Source organism: Esox lucius, chromosome 11, assembly GCF_011004845.1.
Source record: "Esox lucius isolate fEsoLuc1 chromosome 11, fEsoLuc1.pri, whole genome shotgun sequence".
Classification (NCBI taxonomy): domain Eukaryota; kingdom Metazoa; phylum Chordata; class Actinopteri; order Esociformes; family Esocidae; genus Esox; species Esox lucius.
Genome location: NC_047579.1, coordinates 40,798,077 through 40,817,868, shown reverse-complemented (window position 1 = coordinate 40,817,868; position 19,792 = coordinate 40,798,077). Strand labels below are relative to the sequence as shown.

General features: G+C 43.4%; 1 protein-coding gene across 3 annotated transcripts; it reads left to right on the top strand.

The window, feature by feature from the left end:
* The first annotated feature begins 3,294 nt into the window (after positions 1 to 3,294).
* znf281a (zinc finger protein 281a) lies at positions 3,295 to 18,368 on the top strand. Of its 3 annotated transcripts, none has more exons than XM_020050525.3 (7): positions 3,295 to 3,449; positions 10,288 to 10,750; positions 12,142 to 12,243; positions 12,658 to 12,781; positions 12,989 to 13,072; positions 13,194 to 13,312; positions 13,701 to 18,368. In XM_020050525.3, exons 2-7 carry the CDS (start codon positions 10,343 to 10,345, stop codon positions 15,342 to 15,344), a joined length of 2,481 nt encoding a protein of 826 aa, XP_019906084.2. In that variant the 5' UTR covers positions 3,295 to 3,449; positions 10,288 to 10,342; the 3' UTR covers positions 15,345 to 18,368. The 3 variants fall into 3 exon arrangements, with proteins under 3 accessions (XP_019906084.2, XP_010873030.2, XP_010873031.2); XM_010874728.5 differs by having other exon boundaries at positions 12,655 to 12,781; XM_010874729.5 differs by having other exon boundaries at positions 3,295 to 3,478; positions 12,655 to 12,781.
* Positions 18,369 to 19,792: the final 1,424 nt, after the last annotated feature.

Here is a 19,792-nt window from a genome sequence, read left to right as displayed (position 1 = left end):
TGCAACTCTGAACAAATGTCTAAGTGCTGCTGAAAAAGAAGATTATTGCCTAATTTATCCATATTTTATTATTGTTATATTATATATTTTTTTCAAAATTGTGCATTTAGTTCCAGTAGTTAACTACAGCACTACATGTCAAAAAGTTTTAACTACTAAAAACACCTAGATTTTGATATTTGACTGCCACCAAGTACAATGTAATCATGCCACTACATTACATGTGCATAAGTTTGTCCCCTCCACTGCTAAACCCATCCAAGTGTCTGTCATGAACATTAATCTGTACTAAACCAGCCTTCACTTCAGCCTAATCAAAGTCATTTTCTCCACTAAATTATTTTTTTTGTAGCAGCTAATCCAAACACCCTTCCCTACACAGAGAACTACCAGAACAGTGAAACGCTGCAAACCCGAACCAGCTATAAGCCATAGGAGGCGGGTCCAGAGGGCATAAAGAGTGGGAGTGAAAACCAGTGTTTTAAAAAGAGCTGCCATAACTGTAGTAAGCCCAAGCGCAGGAGACCGTCCAATAGGCCGCCTGCCAAGATATTCCAGAGAGAGAGAGAGAGGGAGACACTACTGGACTCAGTACAATTTAACAGACCCAATCAAGCAGAACAAAATGCACAAACACTGAGATGGAATGCATCCCAAACATAGAAATGGATTCTTAATAAATGTCACCATGACATTTTTGTCATTTAGTTAACATTCTTATCCAGAGTGACTCAAATGCAATAAAACATCAAATTGTATTGTAAAGGCAGTAGGCAAACCGACAATTGTACAGTACCCATATTGTACCCAGAGACTACGGGTTTAAAATAAACATACGTATATCAAGACTATCACAATCTCTGAAATGTGATGAGAAAAATATGAAAGCCTTTCAAAACTGTTTCCTAGCCCTGGTAAGCTTTCTTTTGCTATTGTTTCAATTGCATGGGGTTGTCCCCCTGATGAGGAACTAGTTCTCCACATAAAGGCCAGCCTCCCAGCTTGGTCTGTGAGTCAATCCTCTTGCCTTGGCTTTCAATACTAGAACAATAATGTAATGTGATATTTGGAAGAGATTCACTTTTGTGCTGTCCTCTCACTGATGTCCGGTCGGTGTCGGGGGGGGGGGAGGAGAGACGTAGTAATGCAATGCACTCTGAATTATGAATGAATGAAGAGAATTGATAACCGTCTTTGAGCAGTCTGTCATGTGACCGGCAAGTTGCCTTGAATACCAGACAAGGTAATTATGCCCGAGTCCCAAAATGGGCCCGTTTTCCCTGCCTAGTCTCTGTCAGACCTGTTCATCCCTGGTAGTCAATGACGGCTCGCAGGTGCCAAGCTGCTCTCTCCCCAGTCTCCTCTGCACCGGGGGAGGGATAGGTGGACCCAGCTGGGGGTGCAGTGGTGGTAAAGCCCCTGGAGCCGTCCTGTTCCTTCCACAACCTTAACTGCTGGGCTGGAAGGGGAAGCGACAGAAAGCTAATGTTGTTGTGAAACTTACTTGGCAATAAAATTCTGATTCTGGACTTGAGATTACATTTCAGATTTCCATTTCAGATAGGCCTAAAACACACATGTGGTATATTGTGTGGGATTTTTGACACAGCTGTGGTAAGGCCTTGTCATAAGATGGGTACAGCCATGTGTGAGAAGACATGGATACTGGAGGATCTTAAAGGGATAAGACATACCTGGTCCAGTGTGTGTTTGTGTGTGTGTGTGTGTGTGTTTGAGACACAGTATCTGTGGTTAGCGTGATCGTGATATTGTTGAGGGGGAGTTTCCCTGCCAAACTTCCCCATTGATCACCTCTGTCTCCTGCATATCTGGAGTTGGCGAATGTGATGAGATCTCAGCTTCATGGAAGGGAATGTTTAATGCAGGCCCATACAACCTCACCTATCCCTTAGTCATCTATAGCAACACGACAGCTGTGTACACCCAAGGCTAGCATTGTGTCCCACTGCTGAATTTCCCGATCAGAGATATTATATCCTGATGCATATTTAAATACTTTGAGATGACAAGTGACTTCAAAGATACAGCTGTCAGCAATATGGGCTGTTATCAGGAAAATGTGTAGGGGAAGAATGTGCGTCTATGTGTGTGTCTGTGTTTCGGGGGAGCACATCAAAAGGTAGCCCAATACCTCCGTTTGCTTCAGCCCTATCGTCTCCATTTCAGTGATGCTTTCCTCTGAATTAATTGGGTTGTTAACAGGTGATTAGGAGTGTGGTTGAGACTAGAGGAAAAGGAGGGGGATGTCTGACGAGTGATAACCATTCTTTCCTAAAGATCCAATTCAGAATGCTGCTTCTCTTCAGAGAATGCTTCTAATGATTGTTCCTTCAGGTTTGCAAGGTTTTTTACTTGTTCCTTCGTTTGTTTATGTTTGCTATTAAACATTTCCATTCCCTCTTTCTCTGTCTCTTTCATTCTTTTCTCTTATTTTCAGTATCAGTGTTTTAAGTGTCGCTCTATTCACAGGGGATTAGACCACCAGACTAATTAGTCCAAAGCTATTTCGGGAATTGATTTATTTTGTGCTAAATATTTCACAATATCCGTGCAGTACAGCAGCATTATTGAATAGCAGAGCTCTATCAACTTACATTTTGAAGACATGGTGAGGTGTCCTATTTACTCAGTAATTGGGACCCAGAGGGACAGTCACATTTTGAAACGTGTAGCCTACATGCTAGGTGAAGCTAGATAGGCTCGAACATTCATTTTTCACACCATCATTTTTTTTTTTCATTTTCAGTAAATAATTCATAATGACTATCATAGTAGGCTACATGTACACTAAAATGTAGACGAAATGCCATACCTGTAATTTCAACAACGTCCCTACAATTATTTTGGGTAAGACAGATGGCTAAACAACAATTCATAGAATAATGATATCTTGTTTATGATGACAGTTTCGGATTCGATTTTTTTCTTATTCTTTGTAGGCCCAGAACATTTCTGATTATTATTACTGTTTTGTTCTGTTTTTGACTGGTTGTAACCAGTCAAAAACTGATTTACAAACAGCATTTTCAATCCATTCTAATCCGTTAATTTAATTTAGGCTTGTTAAAGGGTATTAGGTCTATCAGTTAAAGTAACAAACATTATGGGAACGAAATGCCAAAGCATTATTTACATATTAAGCTACATTTCAATTTTGTGTATGTAGGCAACCGTGTTGTTCAAAATGATAAACGGTGTCCCGCACTGCGGGTTTATTCCCGGCCAGTGCTCCCCTGCCCCAGATCAAAACGTCCGTCTGTGACTCTTGGCAGGACCCGTCCGCTAAACCCATAATTCTCCGCGCTGAGGCAAGATGGAAGGATACAGCAATATCTCAGTGAGAACAATGTTAGGGCTGTAAAGATTGAAACGGACTGCCGAAGATTAAAAATAAACCAGCCGAAAGAACAAGTGGTGGTCATGCACTGGTAAGAGGAATGGAAAGATTACAATTTGTGTAAGTTTAAGTAGCCTATGGGGAAGTCCGACATGAGTATGGATAGACAACAAAGCGCAACGCATTAACATTAGTTAGCTAACATTGCTAGTTAGCATAACGTTAGCTGGAGCTGAGCATCAATTGTTCGCTTGAGTTGCATGGGCCATTTGTTATGGGGTTAACGTTGCACATTATGCACAGTTGGTGTCTTTCAGTCTTCTCATAGTGTCCGGCGTTGGAGATTGTAGTATTCGAAAAGCACCATACCAAGTGATTAATGTTATTAGTTAACAACTTCTATATTTAATAACCGAAAACATTGAAATATGCTCGAAATATGTTATCGACAAACCGTCTAAAATCGTGTGCGCGTGCATTCGCCAACTCGCAAGTTTTTCAATCAAAATTATCTTAGAATTAATTCCATGACTTGGAATCAATGTAGGATTACGTCAGTCGAGAGACCCATCTCCTCACATGTTTAGAGCAATGCTAAATTCAGTGTGTGGTCTTTTTTCTTCTAACGAGTATTGCCGTTATGCTGATGACCATACTAATAATTGCATGATCCTGCATCACAAAGGGCCTGGCAGGCTGGTTAGCCAAATGGCTAATTGTTTGGTGGTTAGCCAGACGTTAGCCGCAACTTGCTAACGTTAGCGAGTTAGCGGTCTTAATAGCATCATTGTGTGATACAAATCAAAGTTTCGCCCGAGAACGGAATTGTTGTCTAGCCAAATATTTTAGGAGTACTGGAAGAATGTTTATTTTCAGCCAATGTGAATCTCTTCACTTGCGGATAGCTTTATATTGTATATCAGCATGCTAGCAAGTTGCAACCAAATGCAATTGGTATTGCTAGCTAACAGTGCTTGTTCGAGACAATGAAGTTCACCGACACAATGAAGTTATTTGTGAAATCTGTATCTAGCTTTTCAAATTAACTGGGTTATGTTTCCTAGTGAAAAGAACCGTGCAAATATTCAACAAAAAAGCTATTTAATGGTGGTTAAAATCTTGACCTTTCGGCTTGAAAGATTTGTTTATAGATTATTTCACCTAGTTACATCATTACTTTGATGTTTTTCTCACCGGTGATGTACTGTTCTCTGGATGATGTTTTTTTTAACTCCTTAAACAAAACAAAAATCCCATTTGGAATCCTGTCATTCTTCATGCCATTATTTAGTAGGACAGTAGACCGACGTCAGTTATCTCAGATTAGGCGGTGCAATGCAGTAACCTATTTTAGCTTGAAAAATGTTAATTTTAATCCGTACTTGTAAACATTATGTGAATTTTACAGTTGAAGTTACACAACAGTTATTATGGATATACCAAACCCTCTATTACCCACAATTTTACTTGGCATAACGGCGCTGCTAGTGGTAGTCTGCATTCAAGGACAATATCTACATAAAGTCAAGTTGCAAATGTATATAATGGATGGTGAGCATGTAAAATAATATTTGAGCAGTGGGTATATGATATACTTTAGTTGACAGCTGATGTGCAGATTTACATTTAAAGTATTTTATGTCTATGCTGGGAGATGAGAACAGTTTTGATCGTATGCTATTTAGTTAAGTTTGTAGCTATCTTAATGTGTTAAGTGCAGATTTTAGTTGCTGCTGGTTGCTGAAGGCATTGGTTCGGTTGGCAGGTATATTTTGGGGCATGTTTGACCTGTTTTGCCCACATGACCTCCACCTAGCAGTGGTCAATTGTTGGAACTGTGTATGACCAGGGTGAGAGTCAGCAATGATCCTCCCTGCATGCTTCTTTCATTTGGAGTCATGTTGGACCTCAATAAAGGGCAGGATGCAGTCAATACCCTCGGTGGACCAGGGGGGCATTGACAGGTACCAAATGACCAGTGTTTGGGAGTATGAGGCTAACGTCTTCTGTTGATGTGTAAATGCGGATTATGTTTGACTGGGTGATTTTTAATTCCACTGGTCTGCCTTTTTCGGTTATGGCTTTGATATTTTCTTTCCATCTGACGCTGTGGGAGATAATGGTCCCCAAGAATTGGACTGAATCAGCTGAGTCCTCAATCTTCAAGGGTTGAGCCGGCAGTCTTTTCCTGAAGTCAACCACCTCAAAGGTTTTGTTGTCGTTAAGTTTCAGGTTATTCTGACCGCACAAAGCCGCCAGCGAGTCAAACTCTCCCCGGTACCTGGGCGTATCGGCCTCGGAGATGAGACTGACCAGAGAGGTGTTCTGTTCAAACTTGACTTGCTTGACGAACACACTTTCGGAGGTATGGTCATGACTACAGGAGGGTTGGAAGCATGTTTCCATGGGGTGTTCTGGCGCTGAGGGATGCCACATGTAAACACATCCTTCGGCGCAGTCTCTCTTTCTCCCAATGCTTTCGTACTGCTGTGGCACGGTCAGAATCAGATGCTGAGCCTGACTAGCCACAGAAGATAGACAAAGCTTTGTGTTGCTGACTTGCGACAGTGGTGCGAATAGGGTGAAGTCTGTGTTAATGCGTCAACAGAATGTATTTCAGCGGCTCAGTCTATTCTCATTGAGTAGTTGGGGTGACTTCGGCTACGGTATAGGTAGCCTAAATCACCCCAGCTTTCCCACACTGTCATCGTACCCACATTTGTAATCTACAGCGAAGCCCAAATCTTTCCATGCTGGAGAATTAAATGACAGAGGATCCTCAAATGCCACTCCACCATTGGACAGAACTAGTCAACGCTGTGGCTGCATCTTACGAAAGGATAGTTTAAAATGTGCCAATCTTCACTGTGACATTTTCAATAGGCCTTTAACATAACAGCTGTTGTGGTTTTTGGCTTTGACTCATATGTTGCACCTTCTGGGTTTTTATATTGTTTCTGGGTTACACAACAGCGGTTGAATGCAGGTATACATTGGGTTACACCACTTCAGTGTTCTTCAATACAACCATGGTATCCGTTTCATTAAGCATATTTCATTGGGTTGCTCTTGCTCATTCTTTTATTTTTGATTAACTAATTTCTTATTTAGTGGGGGTCTTGATAATGATGAACCCCCCTATTCATAGTATAAAATGCAGAAATGCTTCTTTCCTGCTTCCCGTAGGATCTAACTGGACTCTCACCTCTTTCTAGTAAATTAGCAGAGTAGCAGTAAGGATGGGAGATTAAGAGGCATGTCCATTTTTATTCTGGTCTCTGCTCGTTGGATGCTATGGTTTAACATATTGGTAATATTTTCTCCTGCTGAGGGGGGATCTGGCATTATTTACAAGAAGCACATGAAATTTAGAAAAATTGAGGCGCACACAAAAAATTTGAGGAGCCCAATTACATTTTTAATAGTTCAATAGTGCTAAAGATAAAACCACAACATAGATGGACAATAACCGAGAGGTCAAAACATACTAAGACTGCGTGATTGATTGAATTATGATCGTAATGGTGCAATACAATATAATGTGCAATGTTTTAATTGCAAACAATGTGATTTTCACGTTTGTCACCTGGAAAGTGGACCAAAGTTACATTTATTTTACACAATATAATTTGTATATTTTTCTGACTTGGTCTTTGTTTCTTGTCTGTTTAGTTTTTGTTTTGTGTACTTGTACTTTAATAGAAAATCTGTCCTTTTCATTGCGCTTCTAGCAAAAGAGGAATGTATGGCCTTTACAGAATGTAGCCTCCTGATGCTGCTGTTTTAAATAAATAGTAAATAGATCCGTATTATGTTCTAACTCTGTTTACATTTGCTCTGTGCCAGATAGAATTGTTGTACGCGAGCAATCTGACGTGCTTGTGTCTGCTGATAATCAAATGCGTGCACCACAGACAGTGCAAGCAACATGCTGAATATTTAGTTGCCCAACATCGTATTAGGTTTAGCTTTTAAGCCAACATTGGCTAAATTGGTGGGATTATGTAAATGATGCATTGATTAGATGGTTGTGGGGAGCCTGCACTGTCTGAGGACTGTGAGGTCTGTTTGAGATTTTGCCAAGGGATATGTTAAAACTGCATTTAATTCAAAATTGTTCCGAAACTAGATTACAGGACATTATTGCAGCTGGGACGGTGTCAATGAAGCGCGAAACGAGAGCAGATGAGAGCTTTATTTCCATAGCGAGCACTTAGTTTAGCAATTGCACAGGGTAGCATGAAACAGCCTTTTAGCTGCATGTTTTTTGGGTTGAAATCAGCACCTTGCGCATGAGCAAATACTTCATCCATTCACTCACTTACATACTGTTTAGTGACAGTGTTCATGATAAAAAACATTTTGTTAAATTTTTCTTTATAAAAATAAATGCATAGCTGATGTAAATCTCACAACAAGTCTTGTTAATCGAAACAATACTTTTTGTGCTTATTTACATTATGAGAGAGAATAGACTCATCTTCAGAAGGTGTTGCTTGAGCTATCAATATCTTCTTCGATATGTCTCGGGAAATATCTATCAACTTTAAGCCTCCTCTTGGTGTAAATAGGCCCTCAGGTTTGCTGATCCCAAACAGAAAGACATGTATATTTGGAGTGTTAACGTGCTTCATGGGCTTAGAGCCTTTTTAAACTATAAATACTTTTTAGATAAACAAGACTTGAAGCAAGATTTGCGTTGGCTGTATATTTTCTCATAGTGTAAACTTAATGTAAATTGTCAACCTTCACCTTCCGATCTAACTTGAAACACTTTCTATACACCTACTTCCCGGAGCTACTGTAAATGCACCTCAGTCTTGCGCATATCTATTTGAGATATGTGAGCAGTGACCTAGGACGTCAGAGGATGCTTCCTGAATTATCAGAGGTTGCAGCTGATGGGGACGTTGGTGAATACGCAGTCTCTGTCTCAGCATATATCTCCCAAGTGCATCGAAGACGTCATCCCCAGGGTAAATGTTAGGACTTTCCTTAACCAAAAGCCCTGGGTTAATGGTAGTATAGTTCCGGGGACCTGGAGGCTATGAGGAAGTCCAGACATGACCTACGGAAGGCCATCAGAGAAGCAAGAAGAGACTACAGGGATAACTTGAAGTTACCACAGCTCAGAGCCCTGGCACATGTGGTGTGGACAGCAACACGTCACAGACTATAAAGGGAGAAACGGCAATGATGCCCAGTCTGCCGCCTCTCTCGGATGAGCTCAACACGTTCTATGCTCGGTTTTGAGGCGACCAGCACCATTCCTTCTGGAAGGCTTGCTGAGGACCAGGACGACTGCACTCTGTCCCTAGCCACGGCTGAGGTGAGGAGAGCTTTTCAAAGTGTCAACCCTCGGAAGTCACCAGGGGCAGATGGCTTTCCAGGCTGTGTCCACAGACGGTGCATACAGCCCCAATAGATCTACGGATGATGCCATCTCCCTGACGACACACACCACCCACTCCCACCTGAAAAAGATACGTGAGGATGCTGTTTGTGGACTACAGCTCTGCATTCAACACTATTGTGCCTGCTAAGCTTGTTCCTCAGCCCTGTACCCTGGGTCTTAACTACACCCTTTGCTCGGATCCCGGACTTCTTAACCAGCAGACCCCAGGTGGTGAGAATGGGCAACCACACCTCTACTGCACTGTCCCTGAGCATCAGAGCCCCTCAGGGCTGTGTACTCAGACCCCCACTTTACTCCCTGTTCATGCATTACTGCGACTGAATTGAAGAGAGTCTCTCTGACTTCAAGTTCCTGGGTGTTTTCAAAGATGACCTCACCTGGTCCAGGTAAGCAGACTCTGCAGTAAAAACTGCCCAAAAACGCTTAAACTTCCAGAGAAGACTCCATAAGTTTGGCATGTTTCTTACCAACTTCTACAGGTGCACCATTGAGAGCATCCTCTCAGACTACATTACTGCCTGGTATGGCAGCTGCTCCACAGCTGATCGGGCAAGGCCCTCTAGAGGGTGGGGAAGTCAGCGGAGCGTGTCATCGTTTGCCATCTCCCCTCCATGCAAGGCATCTACCACGCACAATGCTTTAGGAACACTGAACATCATGTAAGACCACAGCCACCCAGGATATACCCTGTTCACACTGCTGCCATCTGGTAGGCGTTACCGGAGCATCAGGGCACGCACTTCCAGATGCGCAAACCGTTTTTTCCCTCAGGCCATATTGCTCCTCAACCAGCATCATTGATCTATGATCATATTGATCACATGAACATTTCAAATTCTCTTACTTTCTATGGACATTCAATGTACATTTGCATATTTTAATATCATTCATAGGCTCTAAACACTTTTAATATTTCTTCCATATTGTTCATATACCCCTTCTCTATAGTCTCTGAAATTGCTGCTAGTTGAATATATGTTTATTTTATAATTTATTTTGCTTTATATTTTACTTAATGCGTAGATGTCGCATGCCATGGCATAAGAATTTCACTGCTCAGAACAACGCTATGTCATTTGGTGCATTTGAAAATACAAAAAAGACTGAGACTTTTAGCTGTCTAAATCAAGAGTTAACCCATTAGGCCTTATAATATCTTTATATTAGTTATATATTTTACACTCAGCTGATAGTTAGCCAGTTTGTGAATTTTATTTAAATTGTTGTCTCAATTGCTGTTGTGTTAATGGGTCCTTACTGGTTAAATCTATGAGGGGGTACTTCAGGGGTGATCACAATTCAGTAGGTGGTACTGGTAACCACTGCTGTAGTTCACTAAAGGATAGGCTCTTCCATGGGAGCTTGGCCGCGGCTTCACTGTCAGCGGTGAGGCGTTGGTATGTACGCTATCTGGGGCAGTTGAGAAATGCTAATAGAATGTTTTTTTCGCCGTAATATATTTTCAACAACGTTTTGCTGTCTCTAAAGCTCCCGCTCCTTCTGTCTTCCTCAGGATGGTCCAGGTCAGCTCTCTGTAGTTGAACCTGCTCACCGCCGCCAAGTTCACCATGAGCATCGTTCAGGACAAACTGGGTAATGACTTCATGCGCTCCAACGGGGTCATGGACTCTAACTTCTCCCCCGGCATGATCATGTTCAGCCACCTGCCCCCCGTGACCAGCTTCACCCGGCTGGCTGCCCAGTCCGTCATGCAGGACTTGCCGGGTCCCCACGACATGATACTGAAGAAGGAGCGGGAGTCCCCTGACTGTGGCATGGCCGGGGTGGGTGGCCTCGGGGGCTTTAGCGGAGTGGGGGACTACGTCCACGCCATGGGCATCAAGCAGGAGAAGATGACCGAGCACGACTACCGTCTGCCTCTTTACCCAGGGGGCACGGGAAAGAACATGGATCTGCTGGATGTGTCCGTGGGCAACCACCAGAACCTGTTAGCGCACGACCTCAGCCTCGGCAACGTAAGCCTGTCACGTACCTTTGTACTTCCAAGGATGGTTTCCCGGACATGGTGTTATGGGATGGTTTCCCAGACACAGATTTGGCCTCGGTGTCAGACTAAAAAAAGCATACTTAAGCTTGTCAATGAAGAATATCCATTAATCTGTTTCTGGGAAACTGGTACATAACAGAAATTCTCTGATGCAGAGATTAACATTATGTTCATTTAAAAAAAATAATAATGTATACTATGCAAATGTATGATGGTAAACAAAGCAACAACCAAAAAAATCTCATTCTGTCTAATATAAGGAGCATAATTATTTTATAACCATTTGACTCATTTAAATGTTACTCTGCAGGCGTGGTTTTTCAGATGTCTTTTTGTAGTACCAGATTATCATACAGCCAATCTAACGAGAGAGAATTATGAAGTACAACGTGTGAAAAGGGGGGTGGATGGAAGGAACGAGCAAGCAAGATGGCTGAGCGGAAGGGGTGTGTACTGGTGACAAATCTCCTGAGAGCTTCAGATATAAACATCAGATGATGTCATCTGGCCTCCGTCCGTATGCATGGAATTGTCAGGATAACAAGCTTGGTGGCCATTTTGAGACGATGCTCATTTGGAAGAAGAAATGAGCCAGGCCCTCATCTAATGCCATGATCGGTTGATATTTGAGAGCACCGTCATCCCTCACAACGTGGTCTGTGTCCTAAATGGAATCCCTTTCCCTTTAAAGTAGTGCTCTACTTTTGACCAGGGGCCTTGAGGTTCCCGGCTGAAGGTAATGCCCCGTGAAGTCAATAGGATTCCGTTTAGGACCCAGTCATGTTCTTGTACCACTCAGTGCTGGGAAGCTGCTGTCTCCAATGATAAAGTTTTATTGGAATTGAAACGGCAGTCATGGGTCAATAAAATACCCTTTGGGTAAAAGTAATTATGTATGGAATTCTGGATACATCCTCAGCAGATCTCCTTTGGTGTAACTTTACGTTTTACCCAAAACACGGTCCCTTGAATAATGAGTTACTTCAGGGAATATACAGTCCCAAATTTATTTGCATATGCCAGCCATGCCATGATGTTTAGCTTAACAAAAGAAAAAAACATTTCTCACCATATCAAACAATTTCAGTATTTTGAAAATTAAACAAATACCACATGAGTTTTGGGGTGAATCTTTCCTTTAGCAGTGAAGGGAGAGATGAACAAAGCCCTAAACTAAGGCAGCCTTTTGTGACCGCCCCAATGTGCTTTCAGTAAACACTATGTGAATCTGTGCTTTGGGTTTGTGGGCGCGTGCAGCAGCCTATGTGACTGGTCCAGGCCGTTTGCATTCTGTCAAGAGCTCATTTCAAATTCTGTCATGTTTCTTTCTGTCTGCGCCTCCTTTTGTCCTCCACACAGCTGCCGAGTCGGTTAGGAAAGGAGTCCTCGGGGAAGCGAGGTCGAAGGTCACACGGTGATGGACAGGAGGGCAAGCCTCGGAGGAGGCGTGGAGAGCCTAAGGTGCGTGTCTATTGTATTAAATTTGTATGTTTTATATGCGTCAGAAATATCCTGATTCGCTCACCTAGGTCACTTCCCCCAGTGCACAAGCTGCAGTGTGAGATCCATGTGGATCCCACTGCTCTTTCTGCTCCATTCACACGCTCATCCCCCGCCGCTGTCTCTTTCATCCAAACGCTCATCACTCCCCGCCGCACCTATCAAAATAAAACAAACTTTGAAATCTGTATTTAGTGAAGAATATTTTCACTGAAATCAGCTCTAGACTCAGTGGAGTTTTTGTAATTACTACTTTATTGTTGTTGGTTATTATTGCTCTGAGTTTTTATATTTTCATTTAGTTAAGTTGGGTTCACTGGGCGCGTGTTGGGTTCACTGGGTGTTGAAAGGGATCATCCTTGTGTCTAACAGCAGTCGATGATGCTGGACGCCGAGGGCGGCAGCCTGTCACCCAGCGGGAAGCCTCATATCTGTGAGCACTGCAACGCCTCCTTCAGGAGCTCCTACCACCTGCGCAGACACGTCCTCATCCACACAGGTGCCGTCTGGTTGATCGTAAAAAGCTTGTCTGTCATTGTCGCTCCTGATTATCTGAAACGGATCTGCCGGAGAAACCGAGTGTTTGGCAACGTCCGCTCGGGGTCCCTGTGGTTCGTGTGATAAGTGCCGTGTTAGTTAACGAGAGTCGGTAGATGGTTTTTGAAGTTGAAGTAACCAGACCTTGGTGGCCGTTGTGTTGTCTTAGGTGAGAGGCCTTTCAGGTGCAGCCAGTGTAACATGAGCTTCATCCAGAAGTATCTGCTACAGCGGCACGAGAAGATCCACAGCGGTGAGTGAAGTGTCACGTTGTGTCCATGATCTTTGTGTGCTAGTCGATAGAGCCTGTGACTGTATATTGCACGTCCGTGATGGTGACGGCCTTTCTTTTCCTGGTATGTTTCCTGTGACAGGAGAGAAGCCTTTCTGCTGCGACCAATGTAACATGCGGTTCATTCAGAAGTACCACATGGAGCGACACAAGCGAACCCACAGTGGAGAGAAGCCATACAGATGTGAGACCTGCCAACAGGTGACCACCATGTGCAAACACTACTGAATATCCCTGGAGAGAAGGGCTCCTCAAACCTCTGTCTTCTGCTCCTTCTATCACTCCTGAGGGTGTGGAGAGATCAATATGATTGTTGTACTAATTCGTAAAATTTTTCTGATAAAACACTAAGTTCCATATGGTTTTTAAACACCTGCCTGATTTTGTTCTGCAATTGAATCTAAGGCTGATGTTTAAAGAGGGTTTGTCAGTTTTCAAGGAATTTTTTGATCTGCAGGGCTTCTCACTAGCCTTATAAAAAATTTACCACTTATTGTTTTTCATCCTAAAATGTATAATTGCTCATTTATAAATGTTCATTTCTGTCCCATTGTTCCGCTAATGTTACTTTGGTGTTCCTGCACTGTAGTTTTTTTCTAGAACAGACCGATTGCTCAAGCACAAGCGCACCTGTGGAGAAGCCATGAAAAAGGGCATGGATCCCGGGATGTTGGATCTGGGCTGCGAGGACATGGAATCAGGGGGCTACGGAATCGCTCAGGGAAATGCCGGGTCCCTGGGCCGGAAGAGGGCCAAGTCCAAAAACTCTGGAGAAGGAGGCGAGCGCAAAAGGAAGCGAGGGATGGCGGCAGCAGGAGGGGTGGACGTTGCGCACCTCCATGGAGGCCAGCTAGACGGCTTTACGCTCCACAACTACGGAACGGAGAATCACACTGTGTCCTCTGCCACTCAGCCAGGGTCCGGCATGCACCATGGGCATCACGGACGAGCCCCTAAAATGGCCTTCAAGAAAGCCAATCGCAAGGCCCATGAGAAGGGGGGCCCAGGACCAGCCAAGCAGGACACCATGGTGCAAATTGGTGGGGGTGTCGGGGGAGGGATCGACGGGATGGGCCTTGTGCAGGGCTCCGGGGCGAAATCAGGCCCTACCAGCAGCAACTATGACGATGCCATGCAGTTCCTCAAGAAGAGGCGCTACCTTAACGCAACCAACAGCGTGGCATCAGGGCCTGGGGTGTCTGGGGGCGGCACCAACGACTACGAGGTCACCGTTGGTCACCTGTCATCCCAGCAGTCTGTCATCCAGGGGGTTGTCTCTGGCGTTATGGATGGTGACGCTCCCCTTGGCCTGCTGGACTCGTCCCCCATGGGCGGGGACAAGCAGGAGAAGTCGGGGATCCCCGACGAGGTGCTGCAGAGCCTGCTGGACCACTACTCCCAGAAGCCGGATGGCTCGCACCACGACGAGGTGCCCTTTGACATCGCCGACCAGCACATGGAGCTGCACCCCACCTCCGCGGACGGCGCAGACCTGGGCCGCGACGCCGACTCGCCCGGTCCACCTGGCGACAAGGCGGTAATAATGCATGAGTACTCCCGCTTCCTACTACAGGCACTGGAGCGCACCAGCCACAGTGCCGGCTTCCCCCTCGGTCCGGGTCTACCAGCAGGGGGGCCCTTCACCGGCGCCCCCCACCAGGGCAACCCCCTGTTCTCGGACAAGCACGTGTACACTACGTCCCCGCTGGAGTGTGCCTTCGGCCAGCCGGCGTCCTCTCCCACCCTGCCCTCTGCCGTACCAAAGTCCCACTTCGCGATGCTGTCGGGCTCTTCCCCGCAGCACGGCTTCCACCTGAGCAGCCTGGAGGCCGCCGGCCGCCAGCAGCTCACCCCGTCTCAGGAGCTCACAGAGCAGACGCCGCACCCCTCCTCCCCGCCCTCCTCCTACCAGATCAGCCCATCGGACCTAGCCGGCCACAAGGACTCGCAGCCGTCCAAGAATGGCTACCCGCGAGCCCCCTCGCAGGACCTGTCCCCTCACGACCCTACTAAGGCCACCTACGCCATCGAGAACTTTGCCCAGGCCTTCGGCTCCCAGTTCAAGTCGGCTGGGCGCGGACCCTTGTCCTACGGCCCCGACTCTACTGGCGAGGTGGACCACAGGATAAGGACGCCGGTCTCAGAATTCTCAGGGTACGGTAGTTTGCTAGCCGACGTCAACGAGCCAGTCAGTACCGGTTCCAAAACCCCCACAAGCCAAAGCTACCGATAAGGGCCTGGGAGGGGATGAGGTTCTGTGGGATGGTGTTTTATTTTTTTTATTTTTTTTTTTTTGTGATCCTGTTTTATTGTGATTTTTATTAAGTGATATTTTGTTGAATATATATTTTTTTTTAATCATTATTACACTGCCGCTATGTTGATATGGTCCATCCCTCTCCCCAGGACTGGTCTTTAATGTCTCCTTCAAATGCAATTTTTTAAGATATATTTTTTAAGCAAATGTGTATTTAGTCTTTTTTTTATTTTGTATTCATGTCAATTTAGGTCTGCTCGTAAATTGTTAGATTCAAAAGTACTTTTTAATGCAAACAACATAGAGTAGTTTTTCTTCTCCCGTGAGCTTAAGTGTTTTAGCAATCAACTTTACAATTGTAACATAATAATGAAAACATTGATGGCGGCAGGGAGAGTAGCCCAGAACTGACATAGCAAAAAAACAAAAATAAATAAAGATATTTTCTGTTACAAGGTTAAAAGTATTACTCAGGAAAAAAGTGTAAAACAGAGAAACGCATGAGGTGCAGTAAGCACTAATTTTAGAGGTGTAAATTTGTGACTACGAAGAGGATGCTTTGTTTGGATATTGTTTGTTTTATTCCTTGGTAAATAAGTGCAACAAACTGAGACTGCTGCCAGTTCACTTACACTGAGAACACTTTCCACTTAGCTATATAGAGATTATGGTACTCTTCAATGTGAAACTCATGTTTTCTTTCAATAAGTCCATATATATTTATAAGAATCTATATATATATATATGTATAATAACAGATATAATCATTCTGGGGGGCTGCCAGATGACGTCAAGGTAGAGCAGAGGGGTGGAGTGGGGGGGGGGGTGAATCGTTTTTTCAAGTTTCGGGAGAACAAAGTGATGCATTTATTTGGCCAATAGAGGTTGCTGTTGGACAGCTTGTGGAATGGCCTTCCCTCCCCGCCTCGTCTTCCTCCTCATTACTCTTTCTTTAAAAGAATCCGATTAGCACTTTGAGCCAGATCATTGAATAAACAACACTACCCCGTCAGCCCATGTGAGAGATTGGAAACAAGCTTTTTTGTTTTGAAGAAATGTGTTGGATTAATTAGGTTGTTCTGCGATACTACTGTATGCAGATGTGGGATGCTGGGGGTTGTCTTGACCGGGGGGGGGGCTGTTTTGGGAGTGTGAGGGGGTCTTTGGTTGCGACGTCCTGTGTTTCCATGGCCATGTTTTAATTTGGGAGTGTTATGTGGGAGGATTTGGGATTAGCATCATGTCTTGGTTTTTTATGAAATATGGGATGGGTGGGGGGTTGATTAAGTATTTACATGCTTAAAATAATGTTAGGTTATTCACCGCCCCTATAGTTTCAGCTTCTATTACCCTGTTTCGCGTCTTTGCTTTATTTAAAAAGGTTGAACAAAGTGGCTGTGCATTTTCCTAAACAGACTGAAAAACTGAAACTGAAATAGTGTGATTGAACCGTGTACCCTATAAGAAATGGCAACCGTTGAACAGTTCTGGTGTGCTGGCACTACCAAGGGTTTTGTCTGATTAATTGGGTGCCAAGTCCTGGTAAATTTTGTCTGCAAAGAAAATGATTGCATCCAAAATGGCATCCTATTCCCCTATGAAGTGCACTACCTTTGACTAGGGACAATTGGGTTTTGGTCGAACATAGTACACTATGATCGGAATAGGCCTTTTAGTGGACTCACATTATTGTCTAAATGAAATGTCTCTCAACATGTGATGTCTCATGCGTCATTTGATCGTGTGATTCCTTGCGGTTCTTGCATTGAACCGTTCATTTATTTATGCTGTAAAAAAAAAAATTGTGTGTAAATCGAACAATAATTGCATAGTCTTCCATAGCCACAATGGCCTTTTGTGCTACAAAAATAATTGTATGAATATTTTTTTATTTATCCTTTTGTTTCCTGATGCCCCCCCTCCCCCCTTTTATTTTGTATTTTTAAAGGAACAATGAAAGATTGCTGACTGACTGCAACACTGCAATATGACAGGGGGCTGTACCTGACCACTAGAACCATTTCCTGTGTTTTTATTGGATCGGAGGTTGAGGCGTTGGACAACAGACATTGTGCTCTATATACCTCGTTATCACTTGTACACACACACACACAAGCAGGGACAAAGGACACAGAGTTTGATGTATGTAGCAGAAGCGCTGTCTGTTGTATATACTTAACAGTTTGGCTTTTTTGTATTACTTAAAAAAAAAATTGTATAACGTACATTTATTTGACCCATCAAGGGGCGCAAATGTTAGCAGGGAGGCCTCAGGAGTTGTGGTAAATGAGTCGTATATCCCTGCCAGGGGCTGCAGTTAGGCAATACGCTAAGTGGTGTCTGAATGAAGCCCTTGGCTGTGTAGTATGTTAGACATTTGCCACAATTTCATGGGTGCCGTATTGCTATAAAACGGTTGCCAACATAAATTGAACGGTTAACGAGTAATGTTGCATCTCACCTGTGGTATCTTATATCACAGCTTTCCGGCCGATCCTTTTCCTGGATCCAAAATACCCCAATTCTAAAATTGCTGTAGAATTTGTAAATGCCTAATCATGCCAACCAGTGTTCAGCCTATAGGTACAATTTTTTTGTCTCCCAGGTAACATTAGTTATTTGCCATATTGTTTTAAATGATGTATGCCTATTATTTACAAAATCTATATATTTGTAAACACTGCATCTAATTCCTCCCCCGAGTTATGATTTGCATGATACAATGTTGTACAACTGTCTTTTATTTTTATCACCACACCAAATTTGGAAGTGATGTTATCTTCCTTTTTGTTTAATTTTCTTCCAGATTCTTGCGATATGATTCGCAGGGCTGTAATTGTCCAGTTTATTTCTTATTGATTAGGAAAAAGTTATAAAGGCTGTTATCGAGATGTTTTGTTGACTTTTGTGTGACTTATTGTCTGGTGTATTTTTGCTGTGTTTACATTCAGCCAGTGAATGGATGTTTTCCATTAAATTTGTTATTCACATTGCTTATCACGCACAGGCATTCTTTTGTTTCATTGACTGAGGCTGATAAAAGGCGTTGACCAAATGACTGACTGATCTACCAATAATGTTATTTTGGTGATTTGTTCTTCCGTCTCCTGGGGCAAATTAGATTTTTTCAACATTGCAATATTAGAGTTTTGGCAACTGAATGTGGGCCAGTTATTTATGTTTTCACTGCTTTACAAAAATAAGCAGTAGAAGAAATATCAACGTAGGGTTGCTTGTGTTAACACAGACGTTTTAAATTAACGTGTGCGTGTGTATTATTTAGCATTGACTTTATCATATGGGCCCTGCTGTCTTACCTGACGTGACTTGGACGTTGTAGTGTTGGTGGTCGGAGAGTCCTTTTGTAGATTCGTAGTGCGTGCTTCACAAATCCGTCATCGTGCCGTTTTTGACATGTAGTGGATTCTGTGACTCAGGCTACTTTCAGAAGCACCTCACTCTCCTAAGGTCATACACCATTGACTTGGCACCTTGTCAGTTCCACTTCAGACACGGCTTGAGAAATGAACGGGTTTCTAAAGGGGAAAAACAAAACCAAGCCAAAGCAATAGGACCATGTGTTCTGTTTACCATATATGTACAGTTTATCATAGTTGTCGGCTAATGTTGCCATTTATACGATGTATTTAATTATCATTCGGCTAATCAAAATGTAAATTAATAATGTGTTGACGAATTGAAAGGACCTCAGTGGATCTACTTTTGCGTATTGAATTATTAACTGAAAGTTTGCTGTGCTGTAATCAGTTTGATGTGTTCAATGGTCCTGCTGTCATATTGAATTTGTGGGTTGTTTTTCGTTACACCCGAAGCAAACCCTGATATCGACTTTAATTGATCAAGATAAAGGAGTTCCTTGTGGGTTTTCCTTGATTCACTGCCAGGAATTACCAGGTCGAATTGCTAGCCAGGTATATCTGAATGATCAGTCAGGAGTACAAATGCAGTTTACCCAACAAGACGCGGTGGCATCATTTATTATACATTGTTTGTGGTGCAGACTAAGACATGTTGTCTGAGGTCTTGTGACATGGACTGATCCCGAAAGCCAAGAAGGTTTTCATTATATTATTGTTGAAATGTTTCTTAAGTCTTTTATCCTTGTTTTCACAGGCACTCCACTTAATTTTGAGGCTAAATATAAGGGCTGAACAGTCAGATAAAACCAACTTTTGCTTCTGCTTTGGACTGACACGGTTAATGGGATCTGTCATCCTGCCACTCCCACGTGATTGACCTATGTGTCATCTGGGAACCATAACACTGCAGAGTACCCATCATAAACTAAACTGATAGGGGTGCATTAACAAGGACAAATAGTTCACATACCGGTCTGGATATTTTTCAAATCTGTGCAATAGAAATCCAGTGGAATGTCAAGAGTTTTGCCCTCAGGTCGTTAA

Coding starts and splice junctions, on each gene's coding strand:
- znf281a (XM_010874728.5), top strand. CDS start 10,343: ATGAGCATCGTTCAGGACAAACTGGGTAATGACTTCATGCGCTCCAAC. Junction 10,751..12,141: donor ACGACCTCAGCCTCGGCAAC/GTAAGCCTGTCA, acceptor TCCTCCACACAG/CTGCCGAGTCGGTTAGGAAA. Junction 13,313..13,700: donor GATGTGAGACCTGCCAACAG/GTGACCACCATG, acceptor CCTGCACTGTAG/TTTTTTTCTAGAACAGACCG.